Source organism: Danio rerio, chromosome 5 (genome assembly GCF_052040795.2).
Source record: "Danio rerio strain M-AB ecotype USA chromosome 5, GRCz13ab, whole genome shotgun sequence".
Classification (NCBI taxonomy): Eukaryota; Metazoa; Chordata; class Actinopteri; order Cypriniformes; family Danionidae; genus Danio; species Danio rerio.
This window is the reverse complement of record NC_141025.1, coordinates 20,132,501-20,158,756: the sequence shown is the minus strand read 5'-3', so window position 1 is coordinate 20,158,756 and position 26,256 is coordinate 20,132,501. Positions and strand designations below refer to the sequence as shown.

Below are 26,256 nucleotides of genomic sequence, written 5' to 3'. Positions count from 1 at the left end.
GTACGCTCAACAAATATTACATGAAATAATAAGATGTAATAATATAGATTTTGTGCACATATGGTTAGAAAAATCTCTTAATGTATTACTGTGACAAACTGGTTGTTCTCCAACTTGATAATGTCTCCCACTTGCACATTCATCCACTTCTCACTTGTCAGTCTATTATGAAAGACAAAGAGGGGAAAACATGCAAACATTCTGATTAAAACTAATTGCAACACACAGGGTGTGTGCATCAGATTCTATTTAACTCAACATAAATTATGAATGCACATTTTTACTGAGTTTGATCATATCATGCTTTGAATATGATAAGCTACTACCAGAAAACTATATACATAAAAAAGGTGAAAAAAAAGCCACTATCAAAAACATAATAACAGGTTAGAAAAACAGGAAGAAATGTACTGTGTCTACAGCTGCGTCCTGTTGTGATTCATGTGGTTGTATTTATTTTAGAAAGCAAAACATTACAGATTAAACTACAGAAAGTAGGAGAACTATTAATAGACAACATATTTACAATTTAAGATCAGAATTTCAGCTTTACAGTCCCAGTACCTGGTAACTGACTTGGTGAATACTCAACCTTTTTTACTCTAAATTCAGTAGTTAATAATGAAAATACTGAAACACTTTATTATTATTATATACTAAAACAAAAGACGATCTTAAGTTGTGTAAAGAACATAGAAATAACAAACATCTTGTTGTTAAATAATTCAACGAATAATTACTCTGATTGGTTTTAATTGTATGGGAAAGGTGTAAGAGATAATCTACATTAATGTGATTGTTCTTGCTAAATAAAGCCTGACAGGTTGTCTGAACGTTGGTGTGAAAGATAAGCATATAAATGTAGATGTGAATGTATTCACTAACGATTAATATGATTTAAAGTACATAGATTACTTGTTATTATTTTCAGCAGTTGTTATCTGGGAATAACATTCTTGCATTGTTGTGATTGACCAATCAGAATCAAGTATTTCAGCTGTGTAATAAGTAACATTATTACTCGGCTGTCAGGGATACTGATTGGTCAGTCAATTCAATTCATCTTCATTTCTATAGTGCTTTTACAATGTAGATTGTCAAAGCAGCTTAACATAGAAGTTCTAGTAAATTGAAACTGCGTCAGTCCAGTTTTCAGGGTTGTTATATCAAAACATGTATACTCTGTTAACAATTTTCTGTAGAATCTACAGTAACTTACTGGCAGCAGTTTGTCAGTAACTTACTGTAAATCAATTACAGTAAAAATACTTTATTTACAGTTATAACACTATTTATCTTGCTGTATATGTATTTACAGAATTGTTTGCATATTTTTACCGTAAAATATAGTCATTTTCAAAATGTGACTTTAAAAACCAGTAACATACTGCATAACTGTCCTACAGTAAAATATAGTTCATATTACAATACATATTTAAATACTGTCTGATTTACAAAAAACAATAGCCGTGTGTGTAATGTTACTGTTATGAACCAAACTGGAAAATTGGTGGAATTATTGGTGAAAGTCAGAGATGCAACAGAAACACACAGAGGAGAACTAAATAAAATAAACATGCTAGTCTTTTTGTCGGGACATAGTGAAGCATCCCAGAAAATACACTGTCTTTTTGTCCACTATGACACACTATATGGACATTTGCACACACCCTGTACATACATTGTGCAGTCATACTGTATATTGTGCTCCATTCAGGTGAATGGGCTTAAAAAAACACCAGTAGGAAACACTCTTTATTTTCTGTGCACAAGACACTTTATTAGAAACACTCCGAATGTTCTCTCCATTTCTTTGTATACAGTAGCTAAGCTTTTTTAAATTTGACATTTTGTTAGATATTCTATTGCTATATTCTTCATATATTTGTTTTTTACTAGCTATAACTTATATTTCTAGAATCTAAAATTGTCTTTGTTTTTACTATTGTACTCTTTAATGATTATATATATATATATATATATATATATATATATATATATATATATATATATATATATATATATATATATATATATATATATATATATATATAGTGTTTGTTTTTTAAGAGTATGGGCTGTTGCATAAGCATTTCACTGCATATCGTACTGTCTATAACTTTTGCGATAAATAGATAGATTCTTATATCAATCACACATAGTTTTATAAATCAGCAAAACCTCTTATGTAATTGCTAAATATAGTCATATGGCTTGTGTAACAAACGAACAACCTAGGCTCATTCTAAAAATGTACTGCTATATACATTTCTAGAGAGCAGCAAATACATCCCAGGTAATTTTTTTTTTTTTTTTTTTTTTGTAGTTGACAAATGCAGTTTGTTTTCACAAATCCACCAGAGGCTGCTGTGCACGCTTTTTCAGACCTCAAATTTCTCTCGCGAGTGCCATTCGCACCTGCTGTTCTTGCATAAATCCACTAGAGGCCACTGTCAACTGATTAACTGACTGACTGACTGAGCGATCAACTGACCCACCCTCCTTCTTCCCTACACTCAACCAATAGTGATTTCAAAAGCACTGATTGACCTAGAAATTCAGCGGGTAATTCGTCCATTCTTAGGTAAGCAGTTAGCTGGTGTGCACAAAAAGAAATGGTGTTATACCGCGCTGTAGTGTTCCTTTTTAAAACAACATGCAGCCATACATACTTCTGGCTACATAATTTGCGATCTCCAGAAATGTATACAGAGCTACGTTTTAAGAATGAGCCTATGCTGCAAACAAAACAATGAATGCTGCTCACTTTCCACTGATGAGCACATTGACCTTCCGGTTATTGACCTGCCTGTCACTTCTGTGGCGATTCTGCAAATAAATAAAAAGAGGAAATTAACAACAATGAAGAATAACAGGAAAAGTAGCGAGCAAATAGAAGCCCTGATATGATCAATTCATTTGAAGACAAAAGACAATCCTCTGTTGTCAAATGCTAAGAGTCTAGAAAGTGGCTCATCCCAGTTTTAAGAAGGAGAGAGAAAGAGGAGTGAGATTCCCTAATTCCCCTCCACTCCCCTCAGCAGAAACATAAGGACTATTGTATTCCTGCTGAGGGTGAGGAGGCTCCTGTTCCCTGGATCAGATTTTCCAGTCCACCGCTGACATGTTTCAGACCCGTAACCTTTCACTTTATAAGATTCGGCTGTTTGAAGAGGAAGAAAAAAAAATCACTCAACGTATTAAATAACGCCTGTGTGCCAAAGTAAAGGGCATTTAAATTAGTCGTGTCCTACATATTGCAGTAAAAGCTGTCATTCTCATTAACTAAATGTCGTTTATTTCCAAAAGGCATACAGATCAGAAGTTAAGAGTCTGTGCTCTTTTTCTTTCTTTCTAGTTTTTAGTTTCTCTCTCTTTTTTAAGCACATCCCCCAATAGGATGGGGGGAAAGACTGATTATTCATATCACTTTAGGGGTTTTGCATTCATAAGAGCTGCTGTTGGCACTTTACTTCGGCCTGCTTTAGGAAACAAGTAGTTAGAAGTTTTGATGTACATTTTTTTTATTATGTCTAATGATTGGTCAGATAATTAGCACATGTAAATGACTTTACATTTTTCATGTTTGTTGTCTTTTTAGGAGTTAAAAAAAAGTTAAACAGGACTTTACAGCACAATGACCCTCTTTAAATAAAATGATAGATTCCTGGAGCTATCAAATGTGGCACAACAAAATGAGTTGTTTTTTTTGTTTTCAACCAGTGTTTTTATTTTCCCCTGTACTTCTTGTAAAGAAATGGGCCACCTATTAAGTTTAAAGCTTTAAATTATGTGCCCAGAGCTGATAGAGCTGCAAAAACAGATTTTTAAAACCAGTGTAAATGCCATTAACAGGTTAGGCATGCATGTTGTCTTGTTCCGAATTAATGTTTTGATCAAATTCACAGCGATCAACATTATTAAAAAATAAAGTGGAACTGCAGAGAAAATCTGACTAAATGGTGTGTTGTGTTTTCTGCATACTACCAAACTTTATCTTAATTTTATGTTGCATTGATTGAGACTGAAGCCAAAAAAATTGACAAGATCTATATTAATTAAGTCTGTGCTACCAACATATTAGCATGAATTTGTCATTCATGCTGATCAATCACTCACATTAATGCATCGCACTCGGACTTTAACTCTAAAGGGGGTTGCACACCAGATGCACCGCTCTGCAAAGCACTGCGTCACGGCAAGCAGCGTCATGAATTTTTGAATTCTAAACATAGATTTTTATCAGTGTACGCACACCTGCGTCGCAAGTCAGCGGCTGTCTGGAGTGCCCAGCCCCAACTCAGAACACGGTTCATATTTCTGCCGCACCACAGAGCGCCATCTGAAAAGTTTATTTTAAATAACATGCGAATGTGCGCGTCTGGTAAGTGATACTTTCAACTGTCATGTGTTCTCTATGTGGTGGCGCCGAGTGGCGCGTCCGGTGTGTGATTGCTTTAGAAAGTTGTATTTTAGACTATTTAACCCATACATTTTTATCTCTATTTTTATTTTCTTGGGCGACATGGTGGCGCAGTAGGTAGTGCTGTCAACTCACAGCAAAAAGGTCGCTGGTTCGAGCCTCAGCTGGGTCAGTTGACGTTTCTGTGTGGAGTTTGCATGTTCTCCCCTAGCTTGCATGGGTTTCCTCCAGGTGCTCCGGTTTCCCCCACAGTCCAAAGACATGCGGTACAGGTAAATTGGGTAGGCTGTGTGAATTGTTCATAGTGTATGAATGTGAATAAGTGTGTATGGATGTTTCCCAAAGATGGGTTGCAGCTGGAAGGGTATCCGCTGCGTAAAACCTATGCTGGATAAGTGTGCGTTTCATTCCGCTGTGGCAACCCCAGATTATTAAAGGGACTAAGCCGAATAGAAAATGAATAAATGAATATTCTTTACTTTTCCCAAATTTGGGTCATAATTTTAAAAATTGGGGGCTCGTCCGGGATTTACATGATCATTTATTCATTCATCCAAAGTTGGCCCATTGTAACCATTGATTTGACCAACCATCCCCTTTAAAAATACAGTGAGAACGATAGTTGAAAAGAATGTAAATTTAAAATGTAAACACTGTCACTCAATGGATAGAGAACTAAAGTATGCAGAAGACATCAGACAGCAAATTAAGGCAAAAAATAGTCCAATCTGAGATTGCTTTTACTGTAATAAGTTTATTATAAAATGTGAATAATATACTGTATTAGTTAATATAAAGCATTGTTTTCTAGTTATTTTTAAAATGCTATTAAACAAATAAGGAAATTACCCATGGCAGCTAGACTGTATTTATCTTTGGCCCTCTAGCCTCAATCAAGTTTGGCTTTTGGCCCTTCATAAGAAATGTTTGGGCATCCCTGATTTAAACTACTTATAAATGAGGATAAATGAAGCACTTCAAATCACCATAGAGCAGCAATAATATATAAATTTAAACCTTGGATCTCTCCGACATTTCTTTTTCTGAATTGCACTTTTTGGTCACGGCAAAATAAGAAATGGAAAACAAGAACAAAAATAAAAAGTTTCAAAACACCAGACCACAGGAAAACAAGAGTCAGCTTAATTTGACAAAGAGTAAAGGTCAGATGACAAAAGATAAGGAAAAGGACTAGAGGTCCAACCCTGTAATACCAATATAGTGGTTTATACTTCTCACCAGATGCAACATGATAGTTATAAGAACACGGTAATTAAAGTGGTTATAGATATGTATGGATAAATGTAGTCCTGCTTCAAACACATAGCTTTTATTTGATTTTTATCATGCAGTCTTAGCTGTTTTAAACTATAGCAAACCAACAGGATTAAGAGCTTCTAGGAATAGCTGTTGAATCAGAGTCAAATATTGCTAACTGCAATCTGCATGGAAAAAACACACAAACAAAGAGGAGTTTGTTGCAGAGTCACGTGTGTGTACTTACAATATCATCAATGGCATCTTTGGCTGCAGTCACCGATAATACTAACACTAGCGGGACGACAGTGGTGAACCAAGACAGAGAAGAAATAGCAGGAATAACCTACAACACACAAACAAAACGTGTACCTTGAATGTGTAAGCGTTATTATTACATGAACAAATGCAAATACCATAAACATATTGTTAGGTAGAGTAAATCACATTGTGAACTAAAGATTTCATGACTGCATTAGTCTCTTTGAGCACCAAATCCTTATTAATAGATTTTCTATCCATTTTTAAATGCTGCTGATCTCCCTATTCCTTTATACTGTGTCTGATAGCTGCATTGCATGACTGTAAATAGTATGAGACTGTTACCAAAATGTCAACTGACCTACCGCTGGTGTGAGCTAATAAAGTCATGAGACAGTCATTATTGCATAAGAATTTAGTAATTTGGTGAGGCGCGCAGGCTTATTACAGGAAGTCAGGGTCATGTTTCGATCACATTGCATATGTGCATGACTAAAGTAAAATATATAAATGAAAAAATCATTAAATAATCTACTTCCTTTCACAGAAGTCCAAATCACTATGATATGAGTAAATGAACTGACTGATGATATGAATAGGAGTATGTTACTCACCTGCAGAATGAGCAGGAAGAGGAAATAAGCATTGGCGATCCTCTGGAACTGCTCAAACAAGTTGAGAGGCAGAAAAGAGAAGGGGTTGTATTTGGAGGTCTTGATGCAATTGGTCTACAAGAAGAAAAGAGGAATGAAAGCTGCTGTATTGTGCAGATGTGAACCCATAGATATTTACATTAGATGTCGCCTATTGGTGTCTATTGGAAGGATGTGCCAATAAAGCTGCCATTTTAGTACAGGGTAGCACTCCTTTGAAATGAATGTGGGACAAAGATGCAGTGGAGGACTGGCCATCCATAGCCACAGATATATGCATGTATATCTATGATTAGGAATTTTCCCGGTGGTCAGTATGCAAATATTTTTTTAATTAAAAAATATATAATTTTACACCACTGAACATCTATTTACATCCTGTAAGACACCCCCTCTCCTGCTTTCACTTCTCATTCTAACAGGGGGAGTGATTCATTTGTGAATGAACCTCCGTTATGAACGACTCGTTCTCTTAGTTGACAATAATACAAGTTTCTAGGTCCGCAGCGTCTTGTTGTCATATTTAATTTACATTGTTTGCTGATTTTATTCAACCAAACAAGCATAAGCCAAGTATTTAATGTGAGTTGGTGCTACTTTCCTTATGATCCGTGCACTAAGTGCCTGAATTATCATCAATACTTGTTGAGCACAAAAGTTTACAACGTATAAAAACGTAAACACGAAATCTTCCCTATGAAATGTTCTGCCTTTGTGCTTTGTATTTTTTTGTTTGCTCGTTACTACACCCGTGGACACTGCTAAAATCCAGCATCTTCACATTGGCTTTAGTCTTGACTAGTGCGGTTAAATGACTTTTGTAATGTGTACTTACTTAATGTAAGTACTTACTTTTTATTTTTTGCAGTGTAGTGTATTTTCTTTGTAATGTAATGTAATGTAATGTAAACTTTTATGCTGGGAGCACTGTACAAATGTGGTTGCACTATTGACTCATGATGTGAACCTTTGTGTGTGACACCCATTACAAGCCTTTCAGTCTCTGCTAATGAGCTGATGATCTGAATCTAGTGTGTTTGGATAAGAAGACATGAAAATGTACAGGGATGGTGGTCCTCCTGGAACATTAAAAAAAAAAAAAATCTGGAAGATTAAAAGTCACATTTGTATCTCCTTCAAAGAAAAAGGAAAGAAAATGACTGCAATCTGTTGAAACTACATAGTGCATATAATGTAATCATGCCAAATTAAATCCTTTATCACCAAACAAAAAAGTGCATTTTTGTAGATGTGAAATAGGGCTGCACAATATGTCATTCCAGCATTGGCATCTCTATGTGCACATCTGCAAGTCTCACATCGAAGGATTTATAGGATTATAGTTTACGAGGCACAACAGCTCAGAACACAAATGGTTTGTGGAGTCGTTGTGAAATGTGACCAAATTTGACTATATGCATGTGTTTTTAAGGCATGTGACTGTGTAAACAATTCAAGTGAGTTTGAACAATACAGGTCTTCACTAGGGAAACACTGAAATGAAAATTCTTGGCTAAAACTGAAACTACTTTGTTATAATTGTCTATTATTTTATTAAATAATTTCACTATGCTTTTTAAATTTAAATTTGTTGATCAAATTATACTGATTAAGAAAAAACATTAGCCAATAAAATAACTATATTAATAGTTATCATCTAATACTATACATTTTATTCACTGTGCATAAGTTAAAAGGCATCATTTTACCAACTTTGTGCAACACTATTCCAAGCAAGAAGAGTATATTACATTGACATTAAATGTGCTGTTGGCACTTTATTTGAGCGAACCTTGCTTTCATGTGAGCATGTGCGGTTCATGCATAGATAAGTAGCCTATATGGATACATGAACAGAATATTCAGCTATTTTGATCTTTAAATTTGAACCCGTGGTGCCTGTGCAAGCTAGTCACTCTTGTGCTTTTGGTGGTGTGACAACAAACTGCCTTGGCATGACACAAGCCATTGAAATGAATGGGTTTCAGTGCTGTGTAGTGCTTTCTGTGTCCAATGTGAAAGTTGCTTTAAAGCAACTATGGCTGAAGGGAGAGTGAAATCAGTGCACTGAACACTGTTAAAGAGCCCATATTATGGGTTTTTGAAAATTCCCCTCCATGTAGTGTGTAACACAGCTCTAAGTGAAGTGAAGTATCCAGCTAAGGCTTAAATCTGTAAGAATACAGTGTTTAAAACGGTTGATTCATCTATAAAAGAGTCGACTCATAGTGCTTCAAACGAGTCGCCTTGATACCGACTCATTAGGTGTTTCGCCATGACGTACGAACGAAACCAAGTTATTCACGTGCACGCGCAAACCCGGGAGATTTCAAACCTGAGGCCCCGCCCTCTGACGCAGAAACCCAGACACACACCCACAAACACACGCACACCCACAAACACACGCACACAAACATGCCGGTCGATTGAAGTAACACTGCAGATGGACATTATATTGAGTCTCTACCCAAAGATGAAACATCAGCATTATAACCAAGCAGTTGGAAACTTCTGGAAACTACATGCTACAAAGAATACTTCATCTGAGTTTGTTAAAGGAAGGATCAGTAAAGAGTAACTGATGGACGTCAGGATGGGTTTCTTCCATTTCTCAAGTGTAAGTACGTGCGGTTAAAGTTGTTGCCTCGTTTACTCTAGCTTGCAAATGTATTTAGTTGTGATTTGTTACTTGTAACCGCGTGTACTGTATCAGGTTAACTGGATATATTCTCTTATCGCGTGCAAAGTCACGTTAAAAACGCGACGCGTGCTGTTTGTTTATGGAGCTCCGTGCTAGAGATCTGCTCCCGCGATTTATTCGGAAATTTATTCCCGCGCCGCAGAAATCTGGCGCGGGGACAGCCGCGGGAATAAATTTCCGAATAAATCGCGGGAGCGGTCGGTAACGGGTTTAATTTGGGACGGGAGCGGGCTGTCTAGCAATATCACGGATATTGCTATGCGAATTAGAAAGAGAGAGTCTGCGTGGTGCTTGTGTGTGTGTTAGTGCGCACGCGCGCGTATGAGAGAGAGCGAGAGAGAGAGAGAGAGAGAGAGAGCGTACGAACGAACGAACGAGCTTTGTGCTGTGTGTATGTGTTTATACAGACAGCTTGGCTGTCTGGACTGTATACTGGGTGATTTTTGGTTGTGTTCTCCGCTCTAGCGGGACCGGGCGCGGCGGGCAGAAAACGGAGCGGGTTCTCAGGCTAAAACCTGGCGGGTGCGGGCGGGAGCGTTGTCATCCGGAGGTGTGTGTGTGTTTTTGTGTGTGTGTGGTATGGCGAGTACACGACTGTCTCCTTCGTTCGGTTATCCGTGGCACTATCCACTCGCCATAGTGTGGCAGCTAAAATCCACGTCTACACTATCGAGCGTGTATGAACTGTGATTACTTTTTAAATTGCTGATTAGCTATTGGCCATTTCCCTCTCTGACTGAAGGCAGTCGACCAATCGCGACAGACTGTCATCGGTCCAATCAGCGCAGATTAGCTCCGCGCTAAGGAGGGGTTTGGGAACAAATGAATCACTGGACGATTCATACAGGAGTCGCTGGGATAATTAGCTAAAAATAAATGCAGATTTTTAAGACCATGAAAGTGTTTTTTGACCTTGCATGCATATTAGACTGTTGTTGGAGACCCTTACAACCAGGATATGACCCTATTTCATGTATAATATGGGCTCTTTAAGCATTGTGCTGCAACATTACCTCTATTGGGCTCATATTTTTTGTTTGAAAAACGAAGATCACTAATCTTTAAGTTTCATTATTAAATTTCTGAACCTAAATACTCTCAGAAAAACTGTTTATTGAATCTTTGTTCTATTGTATTTTATTTATGCTTGTGATTTTTCTTTTATTTAGGGTTTCCTTTGTAAATTACTCTGTCAAACTCACTGACTTCTCCCAGACTTTCACAGACTAAAAAGCTGAATTTCTACTGTATGACCTATAAAAAACAGAAAAACAAACAGCTTTTGTGTTCAGCACTGAGCAGACAAACAGTATTTTAACAGGTATAGCCTGCTGACTACATTTGATTTACAGTAAGTGATTGTCAGTTGAAAAGTGCTAAAGAAATAAAATGACACTGAAAAATAGCCTAACCATAACAATAGGCAAATCATGTAAAACAATGCAATTAAAAATAATAATATACAAAAATGTATATGTTTTAAATGTAAAATAAATTTTAAATGATAAACAAAAACTCTTGATGAGACATGACAAATTAAAAGTCCCTGACATTCAATGTCTGAAATATAGATTTTGAATTCCATGATATTTCTGAAATTCTCTGACTCGTGGAAACCCTGTATATTTTATGCAGATTAACTCTCCTACAGTATATAATCATAATTAAATCTAAAAACAATGAGAGTCAAACTAAAATATTATGAATTCTTTCCAAATGGTGAAAATGTGTTCATGTCGCAAAATATATATTGCAAAAAAAATAATTATCACAATTGTTTCCAGTGTTGTGTGTGCATGTGTGAGTTAGTGATTTTCTGGCATGTTGATTTCACACTTACTGCATATTTGAAGGATGAATTATATTCTCTGTCGTTTGCTCTGATTTTTCTCTCCACCTCTGGAAACAAAAACACAGAGTAGCTGATTCAGTCACTCTAAAAACATGTAATTTTAATTAAGTAGGTCAGACACTTAACTAAAACCACCTGACAAGCTGATGTGTTTCACAGGATGCTTAAACAGAAAAACCAATACCAAAGTTTCACTGCATACTTCACCAGAACAAAGTAGAATTACAACATCACAAAAAGCTAAAACTTCACATTTGATATGTAAGACTTTGTGTAATAGTCATTTGTGTAATAATTCACCTTTCTCTTTCTTCCTCGCACAGTCTAAGCCAAAGAATGACATGGCTTCCAATCTTCTTTTTCAATGATTAATCATCGTTTCTGTGAAAAGAGAATGAAACATTTATGAGAAATAGAGTGTGTGGTCAATGGTGCTGATGACATTTTCATATAGTAGAAAGCAGCAGGACATCCTGGTTTAGAATTCTAAGGAATTCAATGCAACTGTGGCACTCTCACTTATGCAAAGAAACACATTATTACACAACAGATTACTGAGTCAGGAAGATTCATTTAAATGAATTATTTTATTTTGCAAGGATGCAAATGGATTTAAAGAGTCAAGACAAAAATGATTAAAAAAGTCACAGTTAAGACTGGTGTGATGCTGTTAATCATTAATTATAGCTTTACTTCCTATTTTAAAATCTAAATAAAATATTAGAATAAAATATTTATAAATAGAATAAAAGCAGCTTTTATTTTTTAAAAAACATTTTAAAGTCAAGGTTTTTTAGCCCATTTAAGCTATTCATTTTTCGATAGTCTACAGAACAAACCATTGTTATACAAAAACCTTCCCAGTTAACCTAATTAACCTAGTTAAGCCTTTAAATGTCACTTTGAGCTGTATAGAAGTGTCTTAGTGACTTAAATGTTTAACAAACAATTTTAATTTTAAAATCTGACAAAATGTAAAACCCCTTTGAAATGATCAATTTCTCTGGATTTATTATCTAAAAATAATATTTGTTTAACAAAAAAAGACATATATTTAGTTAAATAATAATTAATTATTATATTTTTATTAACATTTGATATAATCTCTTTCAAATGTCAAATACATATCTTGTCATTTTATTTTGTTTTTTTTTCTGTGCCACCTATTTTGTTATTTAAAAAAGAAATGTTCTAAGTGACACTATTATTAATTGTCAATTGTAAGAAATGTTACCTGACCTATAAAGAACAAAACAAATATTTCTGTTTTAAACATTTTTTCTCAAACACATCAAATCAAATAAATCATATTTTTATAATCATTATATAATCACTATAACCAATTTATTGTAACATCAGTAGCTGCCCGTGTACTGTGATAAAAAGCTCAGGTGCTGGCTCCAGACAGTGCAAAATACAACAACATACTCCCAGAAAACAAAACAAAACAATATACAATTGGCATTGTTGATAGTAATACGTAGAATACAATGAGTGGTGTACACATAGTCTGACTGTTGGAGGTAAATTATTGTAAGCAATATTGTTTTAAGTAAGGATGCATAACTATAAATGATAAATCCAGGGAAACTGATAATTATGGTGAAAGTGGTCTTCTATATATGCACACTTACACAACACACATACATTCTAGACTGTGGAAACAGCACTTATGAAAACCCACCCATTGGCCAGAATACCAGAGTGACTTCAGCACAAGAGTTAATTATAGAAAGTGTCTGTGTGTGTTTAAGAGTGTGTGTTTTAAACATACATCACACACACTAGAGCACGGCTGGAAGAGCCGTTTTCCACTGTGGCCACATCAGTGGAAAAACACGAAAACCAAGAATAAAGATTTAAGTGGTTTCAAATCAGTACATGATGTACTCAGGATTAATTTGAAGCAATATTTTATCCAAATGTGTTAATTCTGTCACAATTTAAACACCTTCATGTCATTTAAAACTTAACTGACTTTATTTGTGGAGTGTAAAATGATATATTTAACTCAATACCCAAACTTTTTTTACTCCACTCAGCAAAAGCAGACAATGAGTGAAATGACCCCCCCTCCCCCCCCCCCCACCCCCCCAAAAAAAAGCACAATACATGTACAGTATGGCACAATATCTGAAAATATCGTGCTGCCATTCGGTTTCAGAAGTAAAAATTTTTCCATTATTACTTATAAAACACAAATAAACCTTTTTCTTTTCTCTTTTAGAATAGGTCTGTTGTGAATTTTGCTTTTTTTTTAAGAAAAAGGGATATTATACAGTATATGGTAATATAAAAATAGGAAGTTCATTCTGCTGATTAATAAAGAGACACAGCTGAAAAGAAAATCAATAAATGAATATAATAAAAGTAATAATCTATGGATTAATCTAGATTTGATAAAATCATATTTGTTTTATTTTGTAAATGTCTGATAATATTTCTTAATGTCATTCAGAACATTTCTTCTTTTTATTCAGAAAATGTCGATTGGTCAGATCAACAAATCACGCTTTCACGTGTTATTAAAAATCAAGGTCACTCCACCAAATATTGATTTCTTTAAAATATTGATAATATGTTGTCTAAAAATGAATATAAACACGACCGAAAATGACTGTATTTGTTCACTACAATATGGAAAACCATAGTTCACAGGACTGTGTTCTCTGGACTCCTCTTAAGCCGCGGACTTCAATTCCGATTGCTTGCCGCCGATCTGAGTCATAGACCTTTTTCTTGGCTGCTGCATGAAGGCGCCATATTGACCAACATCTTCCGGTAGAATGTTTAGAACTTCCGTTCACAGCGTTTACAACGGTTAATTTACGCTCCGAAAATGGGTTTCATAAGTGTTTTGCGTGGATTACAAGTGTTTTTGTGACACACAACTTTGAAAGGTGTGTGGTAAAGCTGTTATAATCTGTCAGATTTGGTTCAAGCGCGAGAGAAAAACGTACTCCTTGTTCACCTGTCTGCCGTCAGAAATACAGTGTGTGTGTGTGTTTCCCCAGCCTGTCAGCTGTTAGCTCACCGGCTTTTCAATGCATGCACACACACACACACACACACAAACACACACACACACACACACACACACACACACACACACACACACACACACACACACACACACACACACACACACACACACACACACACACTTGCATGAAAACTCAACAGGTATGTAAGTCATGCAATTTACAAAAATGACCAATAAAAGCCTGTTACACTAACATTCTGCTGCCTGATTTGCATGTTGATTGTAATCGTAATGACGAGGCTTCATTAAAACAGCAGAAGATGCCGTCTGACAAAGAGGGGAAAATGCCTCACAGCAGCTGTTTGTTTTCCATCCTATTGGATCACATTTTTTAAATGATCAGTCCAGGAGCTGGCGCTGAACGACGCATAATGGGTAATTTTGCGTTCTAAGAAAAAGGTTTATAGATCAGTACCATAAAGTTGACTTGATTTCAACTCTACGCCTACACCGGCGAAGACACATAGCGCCGCTCCTTGCCACTGACTCCCATTGAAATTGAATGAATTCTGGTTACTTTGACGCTCTCACCGCTTTCGGTGTGAACGCACAGTGAGTTTTTACACATTTGATTGGACATAAAAAAATAAACTTGTCCCTCAAATAAACTCAAGAAATGTGTGTTGTTTCAGCTCGTTTTAAATAAGCAGTTTGACCAAAAAAGAAAACATCATTTTTAGAGGGTACACTTTAGAAAATGCTGGGTTCCACACAATCTGTTTGTGTTTGGACATGAAGAAATTAAGTTAACTTATTAGTTTTTACTAATTTAAGTTAAATTTAATATAAAACAATTGAGTTGTCCCAACAAAATCTCAAAAATGTGCTTTTTCAGCTCATTCTAAATAAGTAGTTTAAACAAGCAACGAGAGTTTGTGTGTGTGTGTGTGTGTGTGTGTGTGTGTGTGTGTGTGTGTGTGTGTGTGTGTCTGTGTGTTTGTGTGTCTGTGTGTTTGTGTGTGTGTGTGTGTAAGAAAGCTTCTGGAGCATAACAATAATAATAAAGATGAAAATTAATCCTTAATTTCTGGTTCCAGAATTCATTATGAACTATGATCAACATACACACTACACAATGTAATTTGCAATGGAATGCACAAAAAAGTCCCCCCTGCAAATGTCAGTAACGACTGGGCCAAAAAACAAAACAAAAGAAAAACAAGTGCAGTTTGTACTGAGGCAACACCCAACGTGGTGCAAACTTTGTAAAGTGAGTTCATCACAGAAGACACACGGAGTGATTTACAGGAAAGGAGGCAGAATAGCAGAGAAATAACTGGGTCACATAAAAGTGGTTGGAAAATTTGTGTACAGGACTCCATTTAAATTTCAGAAACAAATGAAGGGGTTTCTGAGGGGGTGCAAAATGACAAGGCAAACACCACAATACACGCAGAAACCTCATTTGCAAGTGCAAGTCTGCAAACACCAATCCCACAAAAACACTTGTGACACCAGGCTGGGTCAGGCTGTAAATCAGCCATATGACATAGACTATAGAATACACAAGACATGGGGAAAAGTGTAACGGTCAATATGGCAAATGAAGCCCTGCCTACTGGTGTAGGAGCTAATCATTGATAGACTGACGTTTCTCCGGGGATAGAAGCTCAGACCAGACATGTGCTTTTACGGCAGTTTATGTGGTCAACAAACACTGAAATCTCAGTAAATACTGGCTTCACAGGCATAAGAAATTAATCCACATGAAACTTGAAATGTGTACTTTCAAATGAACTAAGTGCACTTGAAATCAAGCGTTTTTTTGGTTTTGTAATCCGTATGAAACGAACACAAGGTACAGTCAGTACTGTCAAATGCACATCACATGATAGCAACTACTGAAATGCCCCACAAACTAAACAAAGAGTTTCTGTTATTTCTGGAGGAGATTCATCATTAAGACCAAGTTGTGGATTTTTTTAGACGAGCAGAGCAATCTGACAAAGCATTATCCAGAGGATGATAATGTGCAACACCGCCAGAAATGAGGTTGGTGTCATGATCTTGTTTCTTTCAAGTGTGCATGTGCATTAGCCTTAGCAACCTGAAAAAAATGCTGATTTGTTTGATTCAAATATTCAGAAATAAAACTTATGAGACAGATGTTGTTTAATTTTATTAGTGATTCCAAATATGTATTGTAGCCGCAAGTTTGGCAGGCAGTTTTGGAGAATTTGATGTTTCCCAATTCAGATAGAATGCCCAAACAAACTGCAGAGAGTTTCAAAGATGGCCGCCAAGTGAAATTACTTGCTTTAAAGGGACTTTAAAATGACCAATTTACAATAATAATATGCACACAGAGAATTCTAAAATTCACATTAAAGTGTGGAGAAAATATAAACAAACTAAATTAAAAACATAAAGGAGAATTGAGAATAAACAAAGGAACAGAAATAAAGAGGTAAAAGTTTGAAAATGACTAATCACTTTCTTGCTTTTGCTTTTGAATTCAGGTAGTAAACATGATACAGATTTGCATAAACTATGTACAGTCTAATAACTAATAATAATAATCTAATAACTCGATTTTTTAACATAGATAAGATAAAACTAAAAATAAAGCTTAATCAAACCATTATTTAAAGTTACAAATACAAAACAATGCATTAGTAATGTAGTCATTTCTACAGCGCATAAAGTCTAGGCCTGTCTCGATAGCTTTTTTATGTTGTACGATATATTCCACCAAAATATATTGAGATAAACAATATTATTGTCTTAATAAGGACATTTTATGCCACTAATATAATGCCAGAATGACAATAAAATATAATTACAATGCAGGTACACTCTTCCAAAGAACACATCATCTTTTATTCTTAAAAATGTTTAATTATAATCATTTTAACAAATTAATAATTATTCATTGGAATTAGAATGTGAAAACGCATATCCTAAATATATAATAATAACTGTTAACAAAATGTATATATATACTATTATATATATATAATTTATATACTGTAAATTTTCTTTCTTTTTTTTCCTAAACTCTACTATTTTTTTTTTTTTAATATATATATATTTTATAATAATGTTAAGCACCTTGGGTCTGAGAGTAACGCAATTTCGATTCTCTGTATGTCCTGTACATGTGGCTGAATTGACAATAAAGCTGACTTTGACTTTGACTTTGAAAAGTGCAAGGTAAAAAGTAATAGAGGTGGCAATATCTGCTACCAGTTCTATGTTCAGTTGTCAGGTACCCACATGAAACTATACTATAGTAATCTATTAAATGCTATAGTGTTTTTAACCATACTGACACTGACACCTCCAGTAGAGATAGAGAGGTTGCACAATCAGCTAAAATGTTGCTAGAATTGTTTTTTATGTGTGAGCAATATATAGCTCATCACCACAAATGGTTGAAGTCATGTCCATGTGTTCGATAAGTGGATATATTGATTATTGTGGCAGGCCTAGAAAAGTCAATCGAAATCAGACTAACTTATTTTTAGTTGTATCATTAAAATCAAAAATAAATTTTAAAAAGAGACGATTCATAGCTTTATTTATGTAATTGATCAGAATAAATAAATAAATTAAATAATTGATAGTTATTCATATATCAGGGCAGTGGCCGCGGCATCTAGAAAATTCTAAGTCAATACTCTGACCTTCCTCTCTTTTCAGGGAAAAACAATGACTGGCAATTTTACAAACAACACCTAGAGCCTAAAAGTCAAGTGGTCTTCATTTATACTTGTAGGTTTTCAAAGAGGCTATTGTGTGCCCTCTTGTTTTCCACCTTTCCGTTTGACAAAAAGCCAACAGAGTTTTGGAGACTTTTTTTTTCTAAACTCCTCTCTGGCATGCTTCCGTTTGCTGTGATTAGAAGTACATCCTATTTATGTTTAAAAAGGAAGAGAGATAGTGTATGATACATATGAGTGAATATAAGAGGGATAAACAGGTTTAAAAATTAAGATGCAATCTGCTGTGTCTCAGAATATCGCACATGCTTGTTTTAGGCTGACATGCTCTGCTCACTATTGCTCCACACCACTTTAGATAATCTACAGTGGCCTGAAGGCTATTTTTAAAACTCACTGTAAATGTAGGAAATAGGACATTACAGAAGGAGTGAGAAAGCAAATAAAAGACATTGTTGTGGTTGCTAACACTATTGTCATGTTTTGGGATTCATAAATAAGTAGGTCATACTTTATTTTAAGTCACATTAAGTACTACATACTTTACTAATTAGATCAGAAAATAAGTACAGTGTGCGTATTGTGTTCATGTTGTATTGCCGAAGACTTATGGGGTATTACACTCTGATACAGGTAAGGTTAGGAACAGTTTTGATGGTATGGGAAGGTTTAATGGTGGGTTAAAATCTAAAGTATGCTCAACAGTGTAATTATAAATGTAATAACAGAAATGAATTACAGATGTAATTACATGCAAATAATTAAAGTGTAATGTATACACATGTATGTACTGTACATAATATGTGCATTGTACCAAATTATTATTTTAAATGTACGTACTCAGTAGTTAAAGTGACTTACAGACAGTAAATACAAAGATATCCAATCTAATTCCAATCACACTGTGCATGTGATTGGTTGCTATCACCTCAGCAGCCAGTGGGCTTTCTCATAAATATTTAAACACCGGTGTCAATCACACGAGCGATCTACAGCGCATTTTCAGATAGATCCTCTATAACAACATCTAAAACATAAGACTATCTTTTATCCTTATTCATAGCCTGTTATAAGAGAGCATTCAGACATTTTTCTTACACGTTTTCTGCATAAGCAGTGGTTTTCTAAAACCATATTTAGGAGCAACAGATTAAGTTAAAATGTATAATTTAACAGGGTTAGACATGGATGTCATACAGGGCTGTTTAAACATTTGACTCGCTTAACCACTAGTTAACACTAGCTTTAAGCCATTAAACATAGCCTAGGCATATGTAGAGTAGTACGTTAGTGTTAAGCTGGTTAGCAAGGTAGCCCAGGCACACATAACACGTACTCACACTATGTACAGTTGCCTTGAACCAACGATCAACGATGATGCGCTGGTCAGTTTAACAGACTCACTTAGCACAGTGGACATTTCTTTAGTTATTTCATTTAAGTGATTTGATATCCAGTAAGACACATTCAAATAATTCGCCGAACAGATCAGTCACTTTTGACGCTCATAAATATTAATTTAAGTCCTCAGTGAGGGGTTTGCATCTTTAATAAATTACGACAGTTTGCGCTCACTGAACAGCAAGAATGATTAATATGATGCAGTACCTTAAAAGTCACATCTCGTCTTTACTTTCGGGCTCAGGTCCAAGTGAACCACTCTCTGGCACACCTCTTCATCTAACAGACATTAAATTACAGACATTTCCTTAAATTTAAATTTCTGGTACATTTCTGCAATTCAGCCGCTATTATTTTATGTATATTAAGTTTTTTATCCGGCACCCCAGCTGCCGGAAATAAACCACAAAATTACGGATTTTTTTTTACAGTGTACGCTCCCATAAATACCATAAAACTTATTTACAAACAAACTTGTCATGGTTCTAGATCTGCTGTTTTGGACTGTGTTTATTGAATGTTTTATGTCTCAGTCAATTAGTGTGGATATGTGCATGATTGTTAACGCAACTGTTTGTTTACACACAGAATCAAGTTTTCATTGGTTTGATTTGTCTTCATGTTCTCCTGCATTGTTGGGGGTTGCATGTATGTTATGCTTACAGCAGCAGTATGTTACGTTCTCAGACAACATGTCTGTGAATTTACTGGCAGTAGCAAGTCTCTGCACCAATAATCAAAGCAGCAGCGAAGCAGATCTATAACACTTAGAGAGATGTCATGGCAGAAATAAGGCAAAAAATCAAAAGGGTGTTATGGTAAAATATAGATACTTAAACCACTTCATCATTTTAGGTCACTGAATAAAAGCATATGCTACTATAAATGACTAAATTTAAATTTGAAGTGGTTTGCAAGTAGCACATCAAGAGTTTCTTTAGAGTCCTATTAATAATAAGAAAGAAACTCTCTCTCTCTCTCTCTCTCTCTCTCTCTCTCTCTCTCTCTCTCTCTCTCTGTTTTTTTACACATACATATATAAACTTAATTTATCATTTCCATCCAGTTGATTCGTGTATTAAAATGTATTAATGTATTAAAACTTACTATACTGTATACAGGATTTGAATTAGGCAACTCAAACTCTGGTGAATTGTTAGGAAAAGGGGACAACATTGTGATTTGCAACATTTTCATTATTCGCTGACAGATCATACAATAGAAGGAAGTGCCAAACAAGTCAAAGCTTGTACAATGCAGTCTGCAGATACTGTGTGAAAGCTTAAAGACTCGCACAACAAAATACTGTTGCACAACAAACACTGCAATTGTGTGAACCTAAAAAGACTCCATATGCAATATTAAATGAATCACTGAATAGTAATCTGCATTCCTGTTTTTCATAAACTTTATACACACACACACACACACACACACACACACACACACACACACACACACACACACACACACACGAACCACAGGATAGATAGAAACATGCAGAAACTTGCAGTCGGCTTCATTCCTGAGTCTGAAGCCGACGGCACATCAGAACTGGGGGAGACAGACTATAAGATATTTTTTCCAAACATTGTTCAAAATATCCTTTTAGTCAAAGTTTTAAAATCACTTGAGTGTGAGTAAATGGTGAGGAAATTAACATTTTTGGGCGAAATATCCCTTTTAACTAGTGTTTGTCAAGTTAGTTCTAGATATGTATAACGTGGTAGTTTACACTCCTTTAGAAAAGGTACAGTAGTTACACTAAAATCGACCATTGTAATATACTACTGCTGTTATTATCAAATTACAAAGATACAGTAAATAGAAACTACTTATTGCTCTTGAATGAATGATATTAGTAGCTTAATAAGAACACATTTCTTACTTGAATGTAGAGATTCATACGGATCAGATAGACAGACTACCAGTTGTGGGCGAGGCTTGTGTTGTCACTGTGCTTGTTCAGAGTTTTTGGAGTTTATATAAGAAAGATACATACATATTGCTATAATATACTATAATATAAAGCTATCAGGACAGATTAATTACAACTGCTTTAAATAAATGAATGAATGCATTTGATTGACAGCATCAACTTGAACAGAAAATGTATAATAATAATAATAATAATAATAATAATAATAATAATAATAATTATTATTATTATTATTATTATTATTATTAGAAGCAGTGCTGGGTAAGTTACTTCAAAAAAGTAATACTCATTGCATAGTTAAACATTATTTAAAATATTTTTTAACTACTAATTAAATATTCAGATGCTCAATATATATTGTCAGTTCATCATTTCAATTCATTAACTTGATAAATGTGCACTGCAAAAAATGCTTTTCTTACTTAGATTTGTTGTCTTATTTGTAGTCCAAATATCTAAAAATTCCTAAATCAAGAAGAATATTCTAGACAAGCAAAACATATTGTCTTGTTTTGAGAAATAATATGCCAATATTAAGTGAGTTTTTCCTTAAATCAAGCAAAATAATCTGCCAATGGGATGAGCAAAATAATCTTGTTTTTTCTTTTGACGTAAGATTATTTTGCTTACCCCATTGGCAGATTATTTTGCTTGATTTAAGGAAAAACTCACTTAATATTGGCATATTATTTCTCAAAACAAGACAATATATTTTGCTTGTCTAGAAAATGCTTCTTGATATAAGAAATTTTAGATATTTAGACTAGAAACAAGACAAAAAAATCTAAGCAAGATAAGCATTTTTTGCAGTTAGTTGAAAATGGAATTACTCTGCAAAATATATTTCAAATAACAAAAATACAATTACTCTGCTGGTCTGAATTGATTTATACAGATCTGTTGAATTTTTTTTTAAGTACATTATAGATACATTGCAAAAAAATGTTTTTCTTACTTCTTACCATTCCACACATATATATATAAATATGTAAACCATGTAGCAAAACTAAGCAATAAAGCAAAACATTTTGCCTTGTTTTAAGTAGTAATACGCTAAAATTAAGTGAGCCAGCAAAATAAATGTATGTCAAAAGGCAAAACAAGGTTGCTTTGCTTACCCCACTGGCAGATTATTATTTCTTGTTTTAAAGAAAAACTTAATTTAGTTAATTATTTCCTAAAATTAAAAACAGTTTTTTGCTTGTCTAGAAAATGCTTCTAATTTAAGATATTTGGACAAGAAACAACACAAAAAAAATAGTAAAAATGTAATCCTTTTCTTTTTCTCTGAAAAAGTAATTTAATTACAGTAACTTGTTACTTTGTAGAGCAGAACAGTGACTCACTGGTTAGCACTGTCACCTCACAGCAAGAAGGTCACTGGTTCAAGTCCAGGCTGGGCCAGTTGGCATTTCTGTGTGGAGTTTGCAAGTTTTCTCTGTGTTGGCTTGGGTTTCCTCCGGGTGCTCCGGTTTCCCCCACAGTCCAAAGACATGCGCTAAGTGAATTGAATAGACTAAATTGGCTATAGTTTATGAGTGTGTGAGGTAATGCGAGTGTGTTTGGGTGTTTCCCAGTACTGGGTTGTCGCTGGAAGGGCATCCACTGCGTAAAACATATGCTGAAACAGTTGGCGGTTTATTTCACTGTGGCAACTCCTGCTAAATAAGGGACTAAGCCGAGGGAAAATGAATAAATGAATGAATGAATGAATGAATGAATGAATAAATGAATGAATGAATGAATGTTACTTTGTAAATAATTACACAGGCAACACTGATTATTAGCTAATTATACAAATACAAAAATTGTATGTAAAACTAATAAAATGTCTGGTGATCAAACAAACAGAATCACCAGACTGAATCTATTCATTGTAATACTACACACAGGAAAGAGTAAAGAACAGCTTATAAAGAGCTTGAAAACAGCTGAACTTCTGTCAGAGTAACGGTGAGATCTAATTTATCCAATTTAGTTCCATTAGTAACTCCTCAACCATGCTAGATATGCCTGCTAAATGTTCAAATCTAAATAAAATGTGACCTGAACACAAATATTTGGGCTTATCAGACGATGTTTCTTTGAAAACAGTTTTACCTTTTAGGTGGGCAAACATTATGTCAAGAGCTAGATTAAAACAGCTCTGGAACATTAGTTTTCTTTTAGTTAAGCTTTAAATTTAATCAGTGTTTACCGAAGTGTCCCTCAGACATGTAAACCATGCAGAGCTCATCTAGAGACCTGAAACTTCTCTTAAACTTTGCATCAGGTCCACAGAGACGTATTTCCCAGTAGTTTACATATTAAAGTGAAGGCATGTTGTTTTTAACTGAGGCTTTCCAAGCAGGAAACCTCAATAAACACAAGCACTCATCCAGCACTAATGCACCGGGACAGTAAAGGAACCTCTAGTTATAGATTAAAGGCCAACCATATCATCTGACCCTCTACTAAACTCTGTGTAGTGAACTGAATGCTGCACAATGAGAAGTGTGCCACTGTTGCAGTGGGATTTCATCATTTCCTCAGGCTTTCTTAAAGGGGTGTGCAGGAAACATGATGAGTTTGTCAGAGAAAAGCAAATGGGAAATACCCTACGGTGGGCAACTGAAAGTTTAAGAGCAATGCTCAGGGTTAAAGATTAGGGCTATGGTTGTTGTCAAGTTTACCAAGCTGTTGCTTGGCATTAATGGCTACAATGTCACCAAAATAAAAAAGTCAAATAAAGTAAAACATTTTAAAATAAAAATCAGACAGATTCATTCAGCTTTCCAATTTTTATTCAAAATAAAAAAATGAGAAGTTACATATGCCCCTCTGTATTTATTTATTTTTATTTTTTCAAATCAAGTTTGAAAACTTACCTTTTTGATTTGGCATTTTATCAGTGAAAACTGATTGATTTAGCTATAATTTTATATCTGTTTCTTTTTGATTTGTATTGTGCAGCAGGTATATACTGTACATAAAATTGACATTTTAGCAGCCACATATGTCAGTGTCAATGTCAATAAAGGAAGGAAATGGTAAAGTAATTATTTAAATATGAATAAATATCACAATTTTATTTTATGGAATTTAATTACATTACTAACAAAATAAAATATAAAATTTATAGAAATTGAAAAAACTATAAATATTTAACAAAACATTTATTAATATTTTAGTATCATTACATATTATTATATATATATAGCATATACTGTATTATATATATATATATATAGCATATACTGTATAGGTATATAATTTGTATCCATTTCTCAGTGAATATGGGTAATATATATTGGTGCATTTGAACAAATCAAATTTATTAAACTGATATATTTATTAAAATAATATTTTTGTTACAGAACATCTTGAGAAATGGAAAGATAATACATTAAAATCCATGCAAAATATTGCAAAAAAAACACAACCTACACTTTAAAAAAAATTGTATATATTGCTTTTTTTTTTTTTTTTAAATATTTTCCTCTAACATATACTTTTATGCTACAAATTCTTGAACCTTTATTGTAAGTCATTTGGTTAGATTAGTTCCTTATAATATATATATATATATATATATATATATATATATATATATATATATATATATATATATATATATATATATATATATATAAATATATATATATATATATATATATATATATATATATATATATATATATAAATATATATATATATACATATATATATATACATATATATATATCTATATATATATATACATATATATATATATATATATATATATATATATATATATATATATATATATATATATATATACATATATATACATATATATACATATATATATATATATATACATATATTGTCAGGGTTCTGCCACTTTGGTCTTGTAAATTCTTGTTTTGGTGGCAGAGCTCTGACACTACTCCACGTCTGGTCCTGTTTCTGTCTCTGTGTGCGCGCGCGCGCCGTCGTGGGTGTACGCAGAGTGTGCGCGCTGCCACTTGATGTGGCCGCGCGCGCTCTGCGTCCCTCAGACGCGCGCGCTCTTGTACTAGTGTTTGTGTTTGTTCTGTCAGCAGTGCGCTGCTTTATTCTCGGCGCCTCCGTCTAGTTGGTTTCAGTTTTGGTTGGCGCTGAGATGAAGCATGCGCGTTGCTTATGTGTGAGCGCACGGTAAGGTATTTATCTATCGTGTGCTCGTGTCTTGCGTCTCTTGTCAAAGCACGTGGCTTGGTGTTTACATTGTGGTCACGTGCTTTTGTCGTGTGCTTCAGTGTTGCGTTATGTGAGCGCATGGCTTGTATTGTCTCTCTGTGTCATGCGCTCTCCCGTCTATTGTCTAGTCCCACCCTCCTTGTTAACCCATATTTAGTTAATTGTGTTCACCTGTGTTTCAATTTACTTTTTTGCTTTATAATCCCCCTCATGTTTTCAGTCCTTTGTCAGTTCGTCGTCGATATTACCTTGTCTTGTTGTCTCCAGTCCTGTTTTGTCCTGCCAGCCCTGTCAAGTTTGTTTTTGCCTTTTTAATTCATGTTTTCCCCTTCGGGGTAGTTTTGTTTTGCCTTTTATTTTTATTTGTAGTTTATAATAAATATTTCTAAATTTTTTCTGCAATTGGGTCTGCACTCCTTTTTTTCCCTCACCAACCGTGACAGTACGAACTGACACAAAATGAGGACCCAGCAGAAGGATGACTCCTTCCTCAGCCACATGCCACAGCTTCTCCGTCTGCATGCGCTGCGGCAACATGGCTCTGAGCTAAAGGAGTTTGCGGAGAGGTTCCGTATGGCAGCAGAGGGGCTTGGGTTCAATGACTGGGCTCTTTTGAATCTCCTGAACTTCGCTCTTGATAAACCCCTCTATCCTCTGCAGATACAGAGATTGGTGGGCTACTCGTACAAACAGTTTGTGGACCATATGGTTAATCAAGTTGCCCATGAATGTCGTCAGGAGAGAATCTGCTCTGTTCTTCCACCAACAGACCAACCTGAACCCAGCTCACTGCTGCCTCCCACAGAGAAGAGGAAACTGAGGAGGAGGAACAGGTCTTCCTCTATTGTTACCCCTCTATTG

The 26,256-nt window shown here is 34.8% G+C and overlaps 1 protein-coding gene across 3 annotated transcripts in view; it reads right to left on the bottom strand.

The window, feature by feature from the left end:
• The window catches only part of atp8b5a (ATPase phospholipid transporting 8B5a), a 64,631-nt gene that overhangs the window by 29,724 nt on the left and 8,651 nt on the right, over positions 1-26,256 (bottom strand). For 2 of the 3 annotated variants that reach the window (XR_015491054.1, XM_087253343.1), the window contains exons 2-7: positions 11,448-11,528; positions 11,136-11,194; positions 6,556-6,669; positions 5,928-6,026; positions 2,768-2,829; positions 90-162 (exon numbers count right to left, since the gene is read on the bottom strand). Coding sequence is in view for 2 of the 3 variants with exons in the window: in XM_087253343.1 (XP_087109469.1) it covers positions 90-162; positions 2,768-2,829; positions 5,928-6,026; positions 6,556-6,669; positions 11,136-11,194; positions 11,448-11,490 (450 nt within the window). In the remaining variant the exon portion in view is untranslated. Of the gene's footprint in view, positions 1-89; positions 163-2,767; positions 2,830-5,927; positions 6,027-6,555; positions 6,670-11,135; positions 11,311-11,447; positions 11,529-26,256 lie in introns of all 3 variants that reach the window. The other variant, XM_087253344.1, reaches the window with a different exon arrangement.